At 43.6% G+C, this 20649-nt stretch overlaps 1 protein-coding gene across 2 annotated transcripts; it reads left to right on the top strand.

Moving 5' to 3' along the window:
* Positions 1-5773: 5773 nt before the first annotated feature.
* LOC112260698 (cytochrome P450 2J2-like) lies at positions 5774-16796 on the top strand. 2 transcript variants are annotated; one of them, XM_024435993.2, is made up of 9 exons: positions 5774-6181; positions 12541-12703; positions 12804-12953; positions 13158-13318; positions 13665-13853; positions 14394-14532; positions 15772-15956; positions 16201-16342; positions 16549-16796. In XM_024435993.2, exons 1-9 carry the CDS (start codon positions 6005-6007, stop codon positions 16725-16727), a joined length of 1485 nt encoding a protein of 494 aa, XP_024291761.1. In that variant the 5' UTR covers positions 5774-6004; the 3' UTR covers positions 16728-16796. The 2 variants fall into 2 exon arrangements, with proteins under 2 accessions (XP_024291761.1, XP_024291760.1); XM_024435992.2 differs by having other exon boundaries at positions 14391-14532.
* The last annotated feature ends 3853 nt before the right edge of the window (positions 16797-20649 follow it).

Genomic DNA, 20649 nt, shown 5'->3' with positions numbered 1-20649 from the left:
AAGGCAGTTAACCCACTGTTCCTAGGCCGTCATTGAAAATAAGAATTTGTTCTTAACTGACTTGCCAAGTAAAATAAAGGTAAAATAATTTTAAAAAAGGAGGATAGAGTTATGGTCAGATTTGCCAAATGGAGGGCGAGGGAGAGCTTTGACCCGTCTGTGTGTCGAGTAAAGGTGGTCTAGAATTGTTTTCCCTTTGGTTGCACATTTAACATGTTGATAGAAATTGGGTAAACCTGATTTAAGTTTCTCTGCATTAAAGTCCCCGGCCACTAGGAGCGCGGCCTCTGGATGAGTGTTTTCCTGTTTGCTCATGGCGGAATACAGCTCCTTGAGTGCAGTTTTTTGTGCCAGCCTCGGGTCTGTGGTGGTATGTAGACAGCTACGAAAAATACAGATGACAACTCTCTAGGTAGATAGTGTGGTCTATAGCTTATCATGAGATACAAAACCTTGAGACTTCCTTAGATTTCGTGCACCAGCTATTGTTTACAAATATGCATAGGTCCCCACCACGTGTCTTACCAGAGGCTGCTGTTCTGTCCTGCCGATAGAGTGTATAACCCGCCAGCTGTATGTTCTTAATGTCGTAATTCAGCCACGACGTGGTGAAACATAAGATATTACAGTTTTTAATGTCCCGTTGGTAGGATATATGTGCTTTCAGTTCATCCCATTTATTATCCAGCGATTGAACTTTAGCTAGCAGAATGGAAGGTAAGGGCAGATTAGCCACTCATCTCCTGATCCTCACAAGCCATCCTGATCTCTTTCTGCAAAACCTATGTTTCCTTTTCCAGCGAATCATGGGGATCTGGGCCTGGTCATGTGTCTGTAGTATATCCCTCGCGTCCGACTCAGTGAAGAAGAACTCCTCGTCCAATTTGAGGTGAGTTATCCCAGTTCTGACGTGCAGAAGCTCTTTTCAATCATAAGAGACGGTAGGAGCAACATTATGTACAAAACGTGTTACGAACAACTAAAAAATAAATAAAAAATAGCATGGTTGGTTAAGAGCCAATAAGACGGCAGCCATCCCTTCCGGCACCATCTTGTTCATTAGTTTCGGCCGCCAATGTTCTGAGCTCCCTCAAGTGACAGTGCGAGTGTCTCATTTCTTCTTTCCCTCACATTACCCTACTTCTCCTCATCTTGTTTTCCATCTCTCGCTCTCTCCCTCCGCATCCATGACTACTGTATGTGACCCCTGGCGTAAAGTTGTTAAGTGAATTGATTCAAACCCGGCTTAATCAGCCAATGTCAATGGAGTTCTTCAGGTGCGTGGCTGTGAGACCAGAGGCTTGTTAACGTCGGCGATACATTACTATATTAATGTGACGTGAGGGCTAGCCTATGCCTCTGCTGCCTACACTGGCCAATGTGGACATGTCAAAAGGTAAAATGGTAATGGACATCCGGAGTCACAGCTCAGGCGTGAGGATGTACTGAGAGAGAGCGAGAGACACACTCAAACATAAAGACAGACAGACACAAAGAAAGACAGCATTAACAACAGTTTATTTGACATGCCCAATCTCCTCCAGTGTCATTACACCCATCATCATACTTACATTCATGTTACCCAGAAGCAAATGCTTGACTGGGCTATTTTGGTCAAGTCTGTTGCTCGGGCTTGTTAGGGACTTGATCCAGCTCTCCTGCAACTCTCTCTCACTAGCGCCACATCTCCACACTCCCTTTCCAACCTCTCCCACTCTCTCTGTAAGTAAATGAACGACATGATCCGGAAATAGGATTCCAGCAGGAGACGGTGGGAAAGAAAATCCCTCCATTACACAAAGAGGAGGGTGGGAATGAATGTCGCAACCCGCTGTTCTCCTCCTGTGTCTGGTCAAATACAACCATATATCAGCTAGAAGCTCAGACATTCATCTAAACCTCAATTTTAAATCAAACCACACATTACCTAATTATTATAAGTCAAAGTCATGTTTATAAGAATTATGTTTTTGTTGTATGTAGGACATGTATGTGTCTTATGTCTGTAACTCAATCACACTGCTTACACAGCTCCTTGTGGGATAAAGTATTTTCTCTCTCTCGCTCTCTTTATACACTACATTACCAAAAGCATGTGGACACTCGTCAAACATGGGCATTAATATGGAGTTGGTCCCCCCTTTGCTGCTATACCTGCCTATACTCTTCTGGGAAGACTTTCCACTAGATGTTTGAACATGGACTTGCATCCATTCAGCCACAAGAGCATTAGTGAGGTCAGGCACTGATGTTGGGTGATTAGGCCTGGCTCGCAGTCTGCGTTCCAATTCATCCCAAGGGTGTTCGATGGGGTTGAGGTCAGGGCTTTGTGCAGGCCAGTCTAGTTCTTCCACACTGATCTTGACAAACCATTTCTGTATGGACCTCCCTTTGTGCACAGGGGCATTGTCATGAAACAGGAAAGGGCCTTCCACAAAGTTGGAAGCACATAATCATCTAGAATGTCCTTGTATGTTGCAACCGAGGGCAGATTATTTTTTCTCGCTACGCGCTTCAGCACTCGGCAGTAGTGTTCTGTGAGCTTGTGTGGCCTACCACTTTGCGGCTGAGTCGTTGTTGCTCCTAGACGTTTCCAATTCACAATAACAGCACTTACAGTTGACCGGGTCAGCTTTAGCAGGGCAGAAATTTGACGAACTGACTTGTTGGAAAGGTGGCATCCTATGAATGTGCCACGTTGAAAGTCACTGAGCTCTTCAGTAAGGCCATTCTAATGCCAATGTTTGTCTATGGAGATTGCTAGATTCTATACACCTGCCAGCAATGGGTGTGGCTGAAATAGCCCGAAACCACTAATTTCAAAGGCTGTCCACATACGTTTGTATATATAGTATATGTAATTTGGATATTAGTGATGGCCGGTGGGTCACTCACCACCACACCCTTTACATACATCAGTTTTATCACGTAGCCTAGATGTATTACATATATGCCACAATGCTGCGCTGACAAGGAGTGAATGTCTGTTTAATGACATTGCACTGAGGTTATCTATAGCCTCTGAGGGGTCAAGGGTCATCTCCACAGGGTGCACAACTGTCTACTAATAGGTGGGCTAGGGGGAGACGCGGTTTCCTCAGGGCGCTGAGTAAATGTGTTTGGATTGGGTGTTCGGTCTGACGGAGAGAGGGGGTGGGGTGACGACAGGACTTGGGCTAAAAGGTTAAATCTGGGGTCAACTTTATAACCAGGGTGTTATCTGGCTGTCCTGTCAGCTGTCAATCATTCTCGCTCCATGCCATGACAGGAGCATTGACCTATAGCTTTATACTTGGATAAAGTGAGTGGAGAGGGTAAAGGGGCGAGAGTAGAGATAGCATATAAATGTACAGTGTATCTCTACATGGTGTGATTCTATACTGCTGATGTCCTCTCCAATACCTCAAGAACTTGAGCTCATCATCAGGTTCTGTTTTGGAATGGCCCCAGCAACCATTCATTTCACTGGATGTTTATTCAATGGCCAACAAATAGCCTGTTAAATTTAACAAGGGTTGAAAAGACGGTGTGAGTACATCTGACATATTAACAATCAATCAATCAATCAAATGTATTTATAAAGCCTTTTTTACATCAGCAGATGTCACAAAGTGCTATACAGAAACCCAGCCTAAAACCCCAAACAGCAGGCAATGCAGATGTAGAACCATGCTGGCTAGGTAAAACTCCCTGGAAAGGCAGGAACATAAGAAGAAAGGAACGAAAGTCCTCTTCTGGCTGTGCCGGGTGGATATTATAAGAGTACATGGCCATTTAAGCCCAGATTGTTCTTCAAGATGTTCAAACGTTCATAGATTACTAGCAAGGTCAAATAATCATCCGTGGTTGTAGAGGGTGCAACAGGAGTAAATGCCAGTTGGCTTTTCATAGCCAAGCATTCAGAGGTCGAAACAGCAGGTGCGGTAGAGAGAGAGAGAGACAAAAACATCAGGTCAGGGACAAGTTAACACGTCCTGTGAACAGGTCAGGGTTCCCTAGCCGCCGGCAGAACAGTTGAAACTGGAGCAGCAGCACGACTCGGACTGTGGACAGCCAAGAGTCATCGGGTCAGGTAGTCCTGAGGCAAGATACTAGGGCTCAGGTCCTCCGGGAGGGAGAGAGGGAGAACGAGAGAATTAGAGGGAGTATACTTAAATGCACACAGGACACCAGATTAGACAGGAGAATTACACCAGATATAACAGACTGACCCCCAGGCACATAGACTATTGCAGCATAGATACTAGAGACTGAGACAGTGGTGGGTCGGGGGACACTGTGGCCCTGTCTGACGATACCTCCGGACAGGGCCAACCAGGCAGGATATAACCCCAGCCACTTTGCCAAAGCACAGCTTTTGATGATCCTTGGTTGGGGTCGAAGCAGATTATTTGTTGTGATTGCAAATGTAATAAGATGGTGGTCCGTTAGTCTAGGATTATAAAGGAAAAACATTTAGATCCACAATATTTATTCCATGGGACAAAACTAGATCCAGGGTATGACTGTGGCAGTGAATAGGTCTGGAGACATGTTGAACAAAACCCACTGACTCGATGATGGCTCCAAAAGCCTTTTGGAGTGTGTCTGAGGACTTTTCCATGTGAATATTAAAGTCACCAAAAATGTGAATATTATCTGCCATGACTACAAGGTCCGATAGGAATTCCAGGAACTCAGCGAGGAAAGCTGTATACGGACCAGGAGGCATGTAAACAGTAGCTATAAAAAGTGATTGAGTAGGCTGCATAGATTTCATGACTAGAAGCTCAAAAGACAAAAACACAGTGATTTTTAAAAGTTTTATTTCAATTTGCTGTCAGAAATGTTAAGCGAAAACAAAACAGAGAGACTTAAGAGGGGGAACTACACAACCACTAAATCTGGCGAAAGGGAACCCAAAGTCACTGTAATTTGGGAGAGTGTGGTTAACCACTTTAAATAATGGATGGTTTTTCTGTTTAGCCTTAGGCCGTATGCAAACCTTAGGTCATATGCAAACAAGGCAAGCCTAGGTCACAGTTTTTATATGCTGAAATATAACTAAGGCACAGATTCCTTTCTCTCTCTCTCTCTCTCTCTCTCTCTCTCTCTCTCTCTCTCTCTCTCTCTCTCTCTCTCTCATACACATTCACCTAGTGCACACACTCGTTTGTACACATGCCACCTAAATATTTTCTTAACTCTTCTTGAACTGCGCTGTTGAGTTAAGGGCTTGTAAGTAAGCATTTCACTGCAAAGTCCACACTTGTTGTATTCGGCATGTGACAAATAAAGTTTGATTTGACCTCCTGGTTCAGAGCTCTAAATTCAACAGAGGTAGTCGCCATCATTCTAGAGATAGAGTGCCACCAAGTGGTAGGATTTGAATATGCATAGGTAGGTGCCTCTTCAACAGAACTTTGTGAAATTGCCCATAAAACTCCATGGGCCCATTGTATTGTATGTTTTTCTGTAGTGCACCCATTGAAAGAAATCAAAAATAATCTTTGCTAATTGAACTTTTCCCACTTCCTCTTTTCCTCCTTACTTTCCCTCCTTTTTCTGCCATTCCTGTTTCGATGTTGCTGGCTGTTCCCGTTTCAGTGTTGCTGGCTGTTCCCGTTTCAGTGTTGCTGGTTGTTTGTTCTGCAGCTCTTACATAAGGGTTTGAACTCCTGAATAGTTGGCAACAAACTACTGAGGAAAAGGACAGAGACAGAATAAATAAAATAGAGGGAGAAATAGAGAAAAAATAAAGAGGGGGAGGGGAGTAGCACAAGCAAATATTTAATTATGGAGAGAGAGAGAGAGAGAGAGAGAGAGAGAGAGAAGAGAGAAAGAGAGAGAGAAACATCAAATATCATAAATCTGTAACTTAATTTCGGATTTGATATGAAAAGCAAAAAAAAAAAACTCTGGCTTGAGAGAATTTAAACGGGAGGTGAACTTTGGAAGGAGCATGCTGCCAGTGTCCAACAGCCTCCTAGTGTCTGTCACAGTCCTGCTGTAGCTGCCTCCTACCATGCTACTATCTCTGGATTGTCTGGACCTGAAGATCTGCCTGCTTGTGATCTTTCTGTTCCTACTGCTGGTGGACTTCCTGAAGCACAGAAACCCACCTGAGTTCCCTCCTGGACCATGGCCTCTACCTTTCCTGGGAAATATCTTCATTGGGTTTGGCTACCAGGACATGGACAAGGTAACACTTAGCTACTATTTTAGAAAGACTTATACCTTAGGCTATACAGTAATGACATATACAGTACCAGTCAAAAGTTTGGACACATCTACTCATTCCAGGGTGTTTCTTTCTTTTTACTATTTTCTACATTGTAGAATAGTCCAGTCCTCTTCTGGCAGTGCCAGGTGGAGATTATAACAGAACATGGCCAAGATGTTCAAATGTTCATAGGTGACCAGCAGGGTCAAATAATAATAGTCACACTGGTTGTAGAGGGTGCAACAGGTCAGCACCTCAGGAGTAAATGTCAGTTGGCTTTTCATAGCCGATCATTCAGAGTATCTCTACCGCTCCTGCTGTCTCTAGAGAGTTGAAAACAACAGGTCTGGGACAGGTAGCACGTCCGGTGAACAGGTCAGGGTTCCATAGCAGCAGGCAGAACAGTTGAAACTGGAGCAGCAGCACGGCCAAGTGGACTGGGGACAGCAAGGAGTCATCAGGTAGTCCTGAGGCCTGGTCCTAGAGCTCAGGTCCTCCGAGAGAGAGAAAGAAAGAGAGAAAAAGAGAGAGAGAGAATTAGAGAGCATACTTAAATTCCCACATGGCACCGGATAAGACAGGATAAATACTCCAGATATAACAGACTGACCCTAGCCCCCCGACACAAACTAGCGCAGCATAAATACTGGAGGCTGAGACAGGAGGGGTCAGGAGACTCTGTGGCCCGTCCGACTATACCCCCAGACAGGGCCAAACAGGCAGGATATAACCCCAGTCACTTTGCCAAAGCACAGCCCCCACATCACTAGAGGGATATCTTCAACCATCAATTTACCATCCTGAGACAAGGCCAAGTATAGCCCACGAAGATCTCCCCCACGGCACAACCCAAGGGGGGCGCCAACCCGGACAAGAAGATCACGTCAGTGACTCAACCCACTCAAGTGACACACCCCTCCTAGGGACGGCATGGAAGAGCACCAGTAAGCCAGTGACTCAGCCCCTGTAATAGGGTTAGAGGCAGAGAATCCCAGTGGAGAGAGGGGAACTGGCCATGCAGGGACAGCAAGGGCGGTTCGTTGCTCCAGCGCCTTTCCATTCACCTTCACACTCCTGGGCCAGACTACACTCAATCATAGGACATATTAGTGAAGACATCAACACTATGAAATAACACATGTAATCATGTAGTAACCAAAAAAAGTGTTAAACAAATCAAAATATATTTAATACAGTTGAAGTCAGAAGTTTACAAACACCTTAGCCAAATAAACTCAGCAAAAAAAGAAATGTCCTCTCACTGTCAACTGTGTTTATTTTCAGCAAACTTAACATGTGTAAATATTTGTATTAACATAACAAGATTCAACAACTGAGATATAAACTGAACAAGTTCCACAGACATGTGCCTAACAGAAATGGAATAATGTGTCCCTGAACAAAGGGGGGGTCAAAATCAAAAGTAACAGTCAGCATCTGGTGTGGCCACCAGCTGCATTAAGTACTGCAGTGAATCTCCTCCTCATGGACTGCACCAGATTTGCCAGTGTTTGCTGTGAGATGTTACCCCACTCTTCCACCTAGGCACCTGCAAGTTTCTGAACATTTCTGGAGGGAATGGCCCTAGCCCTCATCCTCCGATCCAACAGGTCCCAGACGTGCTCAATGGGATTGAGATCCAGGCTCTTTGCCGGCTATGGCAGAACACTGACATTCCTGTCTTGCAGGAAATCACGCAAAGAACGAGCAGTATGGCAGGTGGCATTGTCATGCTGGAGGGTCATGTCAGGATGAGCCTGCAGGAAGGGTACCACATGAGGGAGGAGGATGTCTTCCCTGTAACGCACAGCGTAGAGATTGCCTGCAATGACAACAAGTTCAGTTCGATGATGCTGTGACACATCGCCCCAGACCATGACGGACCCTCCACCTCCAAATCGATCCCGCTACAGTGTACAGACCTCGGTGTGATGCTCATTCCTTCAACTATAAACGTGAATCCCCCCATCACCCGGATGTATGAATGTACCGATCCTCTGCAGGTGTTGTTACAAGTGGTCTGCCACTGCGAGGACGACCAGCTGTCCGTCCTGTCTCCCTGTAGTGCTGAATTTTGGCCCATTCCTCCTGACAGAGCTGGTGTAACTGAGTCAGGTTTGTAGGCCTCCTTGCTCTCACACGCTTTTTCAGTTCTGCCCACAAATTTTCTGTAGGATTGAAGTCAGGGCTTTGTGATGGCCACTCCAATACCGTGACTTTGTTGTCCTTAAGCCATTTTGCCACAACTTTGGAAGTATGCTTGGGGTCATTGTCCGTTTGGAAGACCCATTTTCAACCAAGCTTTAACTTCCTGACTGATGTCTTGAGATGTTGTTTCAATATATCCACATAATATTCCACCTCATGATGCCATCTATTTTGTGAAGTGCACCAGTCCCTCCTGCAGCAAAGCACACGCACAACATGTTGCTACCACCCCTGTGCTTCACGGTTAGGATGGTGTTCTTCGGCTTGCAAGCCTCCCCCTTTTTCCTCTAAACATAACGATGGTCATTATGGCCAAACAGTTCTAGTTTTGTTTCATCAGACCAGAGGACACTTCTCCAAAAAGTATGATCTTTGTCCACATGTGCAGTTGCAAACAGTAGTCTGGCTTTTTTATGGAGCAGTGGCTTCTTCCTTGCTGAGCAGCCTTTAAGGTAATGTCGATATAGGACTCGTTTTACTGTGGATATAGATACTTTTGTATAGGTTTCCTCCAGCATCTTCAACAAGGTCCTTTGCTGTTATTCTTGGATTGATTTGCACTTTTCGCACCAAAGTACATTTATCTCTAGGAGACAGAACGCGTCTCCTTCCTGAGCGGTATGACGGCTTCGTGGTCCCATGGTGTTTATACAAATCAAATCAAATCAAATTTTATTTGTCACATACACATGGTTAGCAGATGTTAATGCGAGTGTAGCGAAATGCTTGTGCTTCTAGTTCCGACAATGCAGTAATAACGAACAAGTAATCTAACTAACAATTCCAAAAAACTACTGTCTTATACACAGTGTAAGGGGATAAAGAATATGTACATAAGGATATATGAAAGAGTGATGGTACAGAGCAGCATAGGCAAGATACAGTAGATGATATCGAGTACAGTATATACATATGAGATGAGTATGTCAACCAAGTGGCATAGTTAAAGTGGCTAGTGATACATGTATTACATAAGGATGCAGTCGATGATATAGAGTACAGTATCTACGTATGCATATGAGATGAATAATGTAGGGTAAGTAACATTATATAAGGTAGCATTGTTTAAAGTGGCTAGTGATATATTTGCATCATTTCCCATCAATTCCCATTATTAAAGTGGCTGGAGTAGAGTCAGTGTCATTGACAGTGTGTTGGCAGTAGCCACTCAATGTTAGTGGTGGCTGTTTAACAGTCTGATGGCCTTGAGATAGAAGCTGTTTTTCAGTCTCTCGGTCCCAGCTTTGATGCACCTGTACTGACCTCGCCTTCTGGATGACAGCGGGGTGAACAGGCAGTGGCTCGGGTGGTTGATGTCCTTGATGATCTTTATGGCCTTCCTGTAGCATCGGGTGGTGTAGGTGTCCTGGAGGGCAGGTAGTTTGCCCCCGGTGATGCGTTGTGCAGACCTCACTACCCTCTGGAGAGCCTTACGGTTGAGGGCGGTGCAGTTGCCATACCAGGCGGTGATACAGCCCGCCAGGATGCTCTCGATTGTGCATCTGTAGAAGTTTGTGAGTGCTTTTGGTGACAAGCCAAATTTCTTCAGCCTCCTGAGGTTGAAGAGGCGCTGCTGCGCCTTCCTCACGATGCTGTCTGTGTGAGTGGACCAATTCAGTTTGTCTGTGATGTGTATGCCGAGGAACTTAAAACTTGCTACCCTCTCCACTACTGTTCCATCGATGTGGATGGGGGTGTTCCCTCTGCTGTTTCCTGAAGTCCACAATCATCTCCTTAGTTTTGTTGACGTTGAGTGTGAGGTTATTTTCCTGACACCACACTCCGAGGGCCCTCACCTCCTCCCTGTAGGCCGTCTCGTCGTTGTTGGTAATCAAGCCTACCACTGTTGTGTCGTCCGCAAACTTGATGATTGAGTTGGAGGCGTGCGTGGCCACGCAGTCGTGGGTGAACAGGGAGTACAGGAGAGGGCTCAGAACGCACCCTTGTGGGGCCCCAGTGTTGAGGATCAGCGGGGAGGAGATGTTGTTGCCTACCCTCACCACCTGGGGGCGGCCCGTCAGGAAGTCCAGTACCCAGTTGCACAGGGCGGGGTCGAGACCCAGGATCTCGAGCTTGATGACGAGCTTGGAGGGTACTATGGTGTTGAATGCCGAGCTGTAGTCGATGAACAGCATTCTCACATAGGTATTCCTCTTGTCCAGATGGGTTAGGGCAGTGTGCAGTGTGGTTGAGATTGCATCGTCTGTGGACCTATTAGCTTTCTTGGAAACAGGAACAATGGTGGCCCTCTTGAAGCATGTGGGAACAGCAGACTGGTATAGGGATTGATTGAATATGTCCGTAAACACACCGGCCAGCTGGTCTGCGCATGCTCTGAGGGCATGCAGCATTTCGCTGCATGTACTATTGTTTGTACAGATGAACGTGGTGCCTTCAGGCATTTGGAAATTGCTCCCAAAGATGAACCAGACTTGTGGAGGTCTACAACTGCCTTTCTGATGTCTTGGCTGATTTCTTTAGATTTTCCCATGATGTCAAGCAAAGAGGCATTGTGTTTGAAGGTAGGCCTTGAAATACATCCACAGGTACGCCTCCAATTGACTCAAATGATGTCAATTAGCCTATCAGAAGCTTCTAAAGCCATGACATAATTTTCTGGAATTTCCCAAGCTGTTTAAAGGCACAGTCAACTTAGTGTATGTAAACTTCTGACCCACTGGAATTGTGATACAGTGAATTATAAGTAAAATAATCTGTGTGTAAACAATTGTTGGAAAAATGACTTGTGTCATGCACAAAGTAGATGTCCTAACCAACTTGCCAAAACTATAGTTTGTTAACAAGAAATGTGTGTAGTGGTTGAAAAACAAGTTTTAATGACTCCAACCTAAGTGTATGTAAATGTCACGACTTCCACCGAGGCCGGTCCCTCTCCTTGTACGGGCGTCGTTCGGCGGTCGACGTCACCGGTCTCCTAGCCAATCATTTTCCATTGGTTTTGTCTTTATTTTCTACACACCTTGTTTTCATTATCCCATTACATGTTCATGTATTCAACCCTCTGTTTCCCCCATGTTTGTTGTGCGTGATTATTTCTATGTTCAGTTTGGTTATGATGGCTGTTTTTTTGACTGGTGCTGTGTTCACCCGTGCGTAATATTTACAGTTGGTTATTGGTCAAGTGTATTTCTATACCTTGTGCCTTTATTTTTTAAGTAAAGTACGTTGCTCACTCATTTTGCTCTCTTGCGCCTGACTTCATGCACCAGCTACACACACCTTCTGACAGTAAACTTCCAACATCAACTGTATTTGAGATTCTTCAAAGTAGCCATCCTTTGCCTTGATGACAGCTTTGCACACTCTTGGCATTCTCTCAACCAGCTTCATGAGGTAGTCACCTGGAATGCATTTCAATTAACAGGTATGCCTTGTTAAAAGTTAATTTGTGGAATTGATTTTGTTCTTAATGCGTTTGAGCCAATCAGTTGTGTTGTGACAGGTAGGGTTGGTGTACAGAAAAAAGCCCTATTTGGTAGAAGACCAAGTCCATATTATGACAAGAACAACTCAAATAAGCAAAGAGAAACGACAGTCTATCATTACTTTAAGACATGAAGGTCAGTCAATCAGTCAGTCAGTCAGTCAGTCAGTCAGTCAGTCATTTCCAGAACTTTGAAAGTTTCTTTAAGTGCAGTCGCAAAAACCATCAAGCGATATGATGAAACTGGCTCTCATGAGGACCGCCACGGGAAAGGAAGACCCAGAATTACCTCTGCTGCAGAGGATAAGTTCATTACAGTTACCAGCCTCAGAAATTGCAGCCCAAATAAATGCTTCACAGAGTTTAAGTAACAGACACATCTCGACATCAACTGTTCAGAGGAGACTGCAGGAATCAGGCCTTCATGGTCGAATTGCTGCAAAGAAACCACTACTAAAGGACCCCAATAAAAACAAGAGACTTGCTTGGGCCAAGAAACACGAGCAATGGACATTAGACCGGTGGAAATCTGTCCTTTGGTCTAATTTGAGATTTTTGTGTCCAAATTTTTGACTGGTACTCTACATACAGCATCAAATAATTCAAGGCCGATCAATTTATGCAAATAATGTTTTGTTGCTTGTTACAAAGATCTTTCTTTAAGTTTTTCTACGATTGTTTTTAGGTTGCTGAACAGTTCGGCAACATTTTCAGCCTTCGGTGGGGTGCGGAGAAGGTGGTGTTTGTATCTGGGTACAAGATGGTGAAGGATGTTTTGATGACTCAGGGAGATAACTTTTTAGACCGACCTGCATCTCCTCTCTTTAGTGATGTTTTCAAAGACTGTGGTAAAATCTGCTATTTACATTTTCGTATATAATTTCACTCACCATTGTTACTGTTTAATTACAATTATTTTCAAGTAACTATGAAACTCTATTTCAAAAGGAATCTCTGTAAGTAATGGATACAGATGGAGGAGGCAGCGGCAGTTCTCGGTGGCCCACCTAAAACACGTTGGTGAGGGGAAGAGAACCCTGGAGCTTCATGTGCAGCAGGAGTGTAACTTCCTGTGTCAGGCCTTCCAACAGGAAATGGGTGAGCTGCTGTAAACAAACCAATCACAATTTACAGTGAAAAACATTCAAATAAGATTTCTGGTTTTGACTTTAGAATACAAATTAAGAGTCTTCAGTGCATTTTCCTTATTCTAGTAACTGTACATTGTGCATTTAAAGTTCTATGTAATACAAAGGTAACATTGTGTCTACTTAAGAACAGTACTTAAATGTAACCCAACAGGAGGGCCCTTCAACCCCCAACTCATAATTAACAGTGCTGCTGCAAACGGCATTGGATTATTGGTGTTTGGAAAGCGATTTGACTACAACTCTACAGACTTCCAGAACCGTCTGCGACTGAGCCAGGAGTCCATGCTATTGATAGGCAACCCTCTGGTTCAGGTGGGTTCCCCTGTGCTGATGAGATGACGCAACAAGGCTATAGGAGGAGGATGGGCTCATTGTAATGCCTGGAATGGAATAAATGGAATGGTACCAAACACATCAAACACATGGAAACAACTTGTTTGACTCCGCTCCATTGATTCCATTCCAACCATTACAATGAGCCAGTCCTCCTATTGTTTCTCCCACCAGCCTCCTCTGCTATATGCAGCCCAGTAAAGTGATACACGTATTAGTTGTGTTCACCATACACCATACCTTCTCATTAGTCCCTAGTATACATCTCACATTTTCTTTGAAGCACAACTTCAGGATATATAATTATGTCCCCTTTTTCTCTTAGCTGTATGATGTATTTCCATGGCTGTTCAAGCGTTTGCCTGGGCTGCGTTCTGGTCCCCATGTGACAATTCTTTCCAACTATGCAAAGATTGTGTCATTCCTGAGAAAAGAAATAGAGAAACATAAGAAGGACTGGGATCCCTTTGATCACCGGGACTACATTGACTCCTACATCGGAGAAATAGACAAGGTGATGCTTGTATATCTGTTTGTTTGTCTGTGTATGTACAGTATATTGTATATCAGTTTGTTTGTCTGTGTATGTACAGTATATTGTATATCAGTTTGTTTGTCTGTGTATGTACAGTATATTGTATATCAGTTTGTTTGTCTGTGTATGTACAGTATATTGTATATCAGTTTGTTTGTCTGTGTATGTACAGTATATTGTATATCAGTTTGTTTGTCTGTGTATGTACAGTATATTGTATATCAGTTTGTTTGTCTGTGTATGTACAGTATATTGTATATCAGTTTGTTTGTCTGTGTATGTACAGTATATTGTATATCAGTTTGTTTGTCTGTGTATGTACAGTATATTGTCACTTGTATTGCCTGTGCAACATGTTCAGTCATGAAATTAACTTAAATATTGACTTGCCATCTTTAATGGTCTCAACAGTCATAAAAGCTTTTGACTACTGCCATGGGCCTTTTAGGTACAACATCTGAGACAGTTGCTAGTAATGTTTCATCCTGTCCTTGTATTTGATAATACCTCCTTCAGAAGAAGAGGGACATCGAGGCTGGGTTCCACTCAGAGAACTTGGTGTACTGCAGTCTGGACTTGTTTGAGGCTGGAACAGAGACCATGACCAACACTTTACGTTGGGCTCTGCTCTACATGGTGAAGTACCCTGATGTTCAGGGTAGGTATAGTGCTCTATAGACTAGAGTCATACAGTGTGCTCCAAAAGTTGAGATAATGACAATTTTTTGTTGTTGTTTTGGCTCTGAACTCCAGCACTTTGGATTTGAAACGATACAATTGCTATGAGGTTAAAGTGCAGACTGTCAGCTTTCATTTTATGATATTTTCATACATATCGGTTAACGGTTTAGAAAATACAACACTCTTCATACATAGTCCCCCCATTTTAGAGGACCAAAAGTATTGGGAGAAATTCACTTATGTGTATTAAAGTAGTAAAAAGTAAAGTATTTGGTCCCATATTCATAGCACGCAATAACTACATCAAGCCTGTGACTCTACAAATGTGTTTGATGCATTTGCTGTTTGTTGGTTGTGTTTCAGATTATTTTTTGCCCAATAGAAATGATTGGTCAATTAATTTCTATTTCTAATAATGATGAGAAAGTTAGACTAACAAATATCATACACCCAAGACATGCTAACCTCTCACCATTGCAATAACAGGGGAGGCTAGCATGTGTGTGTGTGGGGGGGATATGATATTTGTGGGTCTGTAACTTTCTCACTCATCATTATTCACGATTCATTGAGGATTATCTGTAATCATGCTAGCATCCACATTAATGTAGACGTGTTGAGAAACATTATATTCTTATTTACAATAAAAGTGACCAAAATGACATAATACATTATTTACCATTCATTTCTATTGGGCACAAAATAATCTGAAACACATCCAAAATAAACAGCAAATGCATCCAACAAATTTGTAGAGTCACAATCTTGATGTAGTCATTGCGTGCTATGAATATGGGACTAAATACTTTACTTTTTACTACTTTAATACACAAGTGAATTTCTCCTAATACTTTTGGTCCCCTAAACTGGGGGGACTATGTGCAAAAAGTGTTGTAATTTTCAAACTGTTCACCCGATATGGATAAAAATACCCTCAAATTAAAGCTGACAGTCTGAGCTATAACCTCATTGTATCAAATCCAATACAGAATTGAATAATTATCTCTGTCCCAATACTTTTAGAGTTCACTGTATACAGTACATCCAATTCTTAAATCTATGCTATACACCAACCAACCTACAAACAGCCTCTGAATAACTAAGCAGCTACAGCCAACCAACAAACAACCAGTTTCTGACCAAACAGCACATCAACAAAATTAAGTTGAGTCATAACTGAGTTCTAAGCCATTTGAATCCCTCTTCATCTTCCCAGAGAATGTCCAGGAGGAGATCAAAAGTGTGATTGGCCAGTCTCGCCAGCCCTGCCTTGCTGATAGGGTGAGCATGCCCTACACAGACGCTGTGATCCACGAGACACAGAGAATGGCCAACATACTGCCCCTCAATATCAGGATGTCAAGCAAAGATGCTACCATGGGGGGATATTTCATACCCAAGGTGAGACAGACTGCACAGTTTCACTGCAATTCATTTCTCTGGGGGGAAGTTAGAAGATATGCTCATTTGTCCTGAACTTCCATACTTTCTTTAGTGCTGTTTTATTTAATGCGAGAGCTCTGGTGAATGTTCAGTTACATTATGGAAAATACCATCTCATGGAAGTGATGTTTACATTTTTGTTTGAAGTTCTATGGTTTTAAAAGGTTATTTCAAGCATGCTTTCTCATCATCCCCTCCATAGGGCACTAAAGTGATAGTCAACCTCTCCTCAGTGTTACGTGACCAGACAGAATGGGAGACAGCAGACCACTTCAACCCACAACATTTCCTAGATGTGCATGGTCACTTCCGGAAAAGGGAGGCTTTTTTCCCATTTTCTGCAGGTCGGTCCCTAGATTCAATTTCATTCGCTCTTGCCCTAAATTCCACCCACATACAATGTAGCTCAACAAACTCTATTCTAGCTTTCACAAAATGGAAAAAAAACAGTCTGCCTACAAAGCCTGTGTTATGTGACACAGTAACAGTAATAATAACTCTGTCCCTGTACCCTGCGTATACCCATTTCTCTCCCTCTCTCTGCGCCTAGGAAAGAGGGCTTGTCTGGGGCAGTCGCTGGCCCGCATGGAGCTCTTCCTCTTTTTCACCTCCCTCCTCCAGAGGTTCACCATCTCTACATCCCCTGGAGAGGAACCACCAAGCCTGGAGCCCCAGGGAGTGGCCATCCAGTCCCCTAAACCCTTCACTATCTGTGCCTCCACATGGTGATGGTTCACCACCATTATAGTTCCGTTTTGGAAAAGAGGAATACATTTTATTGTCCATTTTCCTACAGTCCATATGGAAATCTGTCTTTTTGCTTTTAACCCTACCCCCTCCCAAGTCAAACACACCCTCGAGGGGTTGGAAGCACAGGGTCAGCCATGGTGCAGCGCCACTGGAGAAGATTCAGGTCAAGGGCACAACGGGAGATTGTATGATACACTGAATTACTGAGCACTGTCTGCATGCTTAACATAATGCATACACAGTATGATATTTACAGTGTCCGCCCTTTCGTAAAGGTCCAATGCAGCCATTTGTATCTCAATATCAAATCATTTCTGGGTAACAATTAAGTACCTTACTGTGATTGTTTTCAATTAAAATGGTCAAAAATAAACAAAAATAGCTCCTTAGCAAACAGCAATTTCTCAAGCAAGAATTTAGCTGTTATTGGCAGAGAGGTTTGGAACTCTTTCTTATTAGTCTATTAACTAATTTACTGAATGGTGATGTCACCATGGAAAGCCAAAACTCTCCCACCAAAACAGGCTGACATTTCAGGCGGTCTTTTCAAACAGCTCTCACACTAAAAGGGCATTATCATAATTTTCACAATATCATCCCAACCTATATATACACTGCTCAAAAAAATAAAGGGAACACTTAAACAACACAATGTAACTCCAAGTCAATCACACTTCTGTGAAATCAAACTGTCCACTTAGGAAGCAACACTGATTGACAATAAATTTCACATGCTATTGTGCAAATGGAATAGAGGTGGAAATGATAGGCAATTAGCAAGACACCCCCAATAAAGGAGTGGTTCTGCAGGTGATAACCACAGACCACTTACTTCTCAGTTCCTATGCTTCCTGGCTGATGTTTTGGTCACTTTTGAATGCTGGCGGTGCTTTCACTCTAGTGGTAGCATGAGATGGAGTCTACAACTCACACAAGTGGCTCAGGTAGTGCAGCTCATCCAGGATGGCACATCAATACGAGCTGTGGCAAGAAGGTTTGCTGTGTCTGTCAGCGTAGTGTCCAGGGCTATCAGGAGACAGGCCAGTACATCAGGAGACGTGGAGGAGGCCGTAGGAGGGAAACAACCCAGCAGCAGGACTGCTACCTCCGCATTTGTGCAAGGAGGAGCAGGAGGAGCACTGCCACAGCCCTGCAAAATGACCTCCAGCAGACCACAAATGTGCATGTGTCTGCTCAAACGGTCAGAAACAGACTCCATGAGGGTGGTATGAGGGCCCGACGTCCACAGGTGGGGGTTGTGCTTACAGCCCAACACCGTACAGGACGTTTGGCATTTGCCAGAGAACACCAAGATTGGCAAATTCGCCACTGGCGCCCTGTGCTCTTCACAGATGAAAGCAGGTCCACACTGAGCACGTGACAGACGTGACAGTCTGGAGACGCCGTGGAGAACGTTCTGCTGCCTGCAACATCCTCCAGCATGACCGGTTTGGCGGTGGGTCAGTCATGGTGTGGGGTGGCATTTCTTTGGGGTGCCGCACAGCCCTCCATGTGCTCGCCAGAGGTAGCCTGACTGCCATTAGGTACCGATAATAGATCCTCAGACCCCTTGTGAGACCATATGCTGCTGCGGTTGGCCCTGGGTTCCTCCTAATGCAAGACAATGCTAGACTTCATGTGGCTGGAGTGTGTCAGCAGTTCCTGCAAGAGGAAGGCATTGATGCTATGGACTGGCCCGCCCATTCCCCAGACCTGAATCCAATTGAGCACATCTGGGTCATCGTGTCTCGCTCCATCCACCAACGCCACGTTGCACCACAGACTGTCCAGGAGTTGGTGGATGCTTTAGTCCAGGTCTGGGAGGAGATCCCTCAGGAGACCATCCGCCACCTCATCAGGAGCATGCCCAGGCATTGTAGGGAGGTCATTCAGGCACGTGGAGGCCACACACACTACTGAGCCTCATTTTGACTTGTTTTAAGGACATTACATCAAAGTTGGATCAACCTGTAGTGTGGTTTTCCACTTTAATTTTGAGTGTGACTCCAAATCCAGACCTCCATGGGTTGATAAATTTGATTTCCATTGATAGTTTTTGTGTGATTTTGTTGTCAGCACATTCAACTATGTAAAGAAAAAAGTATTTAATAAGAATATTTCATTCATTCAGATCTAGGATGTGTTATTTTAGTGTTCCCTTTATTTTTTTGAGCAGTGTATATAAACACATGGAAATCACATTATTGACTGCACTGGGCCTTTAATAGTTTAATTCAGGAGCGCACATTTCACTGGGAACAGCTTCAATGTGCCCATATTCTGAAATTACATTTTGTCCCCCCAGTTTTATCATTGGAATGTGATACAAAAAGAGGCAACGGTGTGTTTTAGGATCATGCGGATGCCTCCGAGCGGTCGGATAGACTTTTTGGAGTGTTTATCTGACTGGATAGAAAATAATAATAATAATAATAATTTTAAAAAGTTATGATCCCCCCACTTCTAAAACCAAAGTTGCACCCCTGGTTTAAGTAATTTGTACTTTGAACGTAACCCTTCTAGCATTTTGAAAAGATCTAGTCTTATAGCATTGTTTGATTGTCACAATTCTGTACAACAGAACAAATGTATGTTTTATTTACATTTCATGCTAGTTCATCTCATGTGATCACTTCAGCTATTCAGACGGCACCAGAATGGGGCTCCACAAATACAGGTGCTCTGGACTTTGGCCATCACTGAACAATCCCATGTGATTCTTTTGTATGGCTCTTTATCGGTTTCTCTCCCTCCAATCAGTTTGATAGTGGAGTTTTGAATCCACCGATCCCAGCAGTCATTGAGGAATCTGTAAGTGGGAAAGAGGCTCACTCGAGGGACGGTTTATTATTTTTAAAAAGCATAACCTCGCGGTTTACATTTTTTCCCCCAAGGATTTGACTTTAACCTTGATCTTCCTTCTGTTTTTAAGCCGCCCTCACCATGTTACTCCAGTCTGTGTTGGAGGGACTGGGCATTAAGGGTATACTGGTGTTCCTCTGCATCTTCTTTCTGGTCACTGACTACCTAAAGAACAGGAAGCCCGCCAACTTTCCTCCAGGACCACGATCTATGCCTCTTGTGGGCAATTTATTTGATATGGATGCTAAACTCCCTCACATGTATCTACACAAGGTGAGAAGGTGTTTACCCTTTCAAGAGCTTTTTATTAGTTAAAAAAATAAAATGAGAGATACTGTGAACACAATGACTAGGTGAGGAAAGTGTATTTCAATCGAGGACAGGCTAACTGAATGAACAACAGAGACAAAAGGCAAGTATAAACATTTATTCAAATAGTTTGGGGAAGGGTCTCATCTCTGGGGGATTATCCTGAGAGCCAGATGCTTTGATGGCAGGTCGCCCTATGCGGGGAAGCTGGCATCGAAACTCAGAATACCTTACTGATAGAAACAACATAAAGTGTCTTAATAGGGTGTTGGGCCACCACAAGCCTCCAGAACAGCTCCAATGTGCCTTGGCATAGATTCAACAAGTGTCTGGAACTCTATTGGAGGGATGCGTCACTATTCTTCCACGAGAAATTCCATCATTTGTTGTTGTTGAGGGTGGTGGAAAACGCTGTCTCAGGCACCGCTCCAGAATCTCCCATAAGTGTTCAATGGGGTTGAGATCTGGTGACTGAGACACACACACACTTTAAAACGACTATGCTCCTTTCAGACCCCTCTTTCAAAGTCACTGAGATATCTTCTTCTAGTCATGAGGGCCAAAATAATGGGCAACTGGGCTTTTTTTATACTTAAAAAAAATAATTTATACAGGTTTTTCTCATTGAGATACAATCTCTTTTCCAAGATAGACTTGGTCCAATAGCAGCAGGGGAACAACGTTTCAGACAAAACAACTTACATACACTAACACAACATTAAACAAAACT

This window comes from Oncorhynchus tshawytscha, linkage group LG10 (genome assembly GCF_018296145.1).
Source record: "Oncorhynchus tshawytscha isolate Ot180627B linkage group LG10, Otsh_v2.0, whole genome shotgun sequence".
In the NCBI taxonomy this organism is placed as follows: domain Eukaryota; kingdom Metazoa; phylum Chordata; class Actinopteri; order Salmoniformes; family Salmonidae; genus Oncorhynchus; species Oncorhynchus tshawytscha.
The sequence above is the reverse complement of the archived record's forward strand: the minus strand, read 5'-3'. Positions and strand labels throughout refer to the sequence as shown.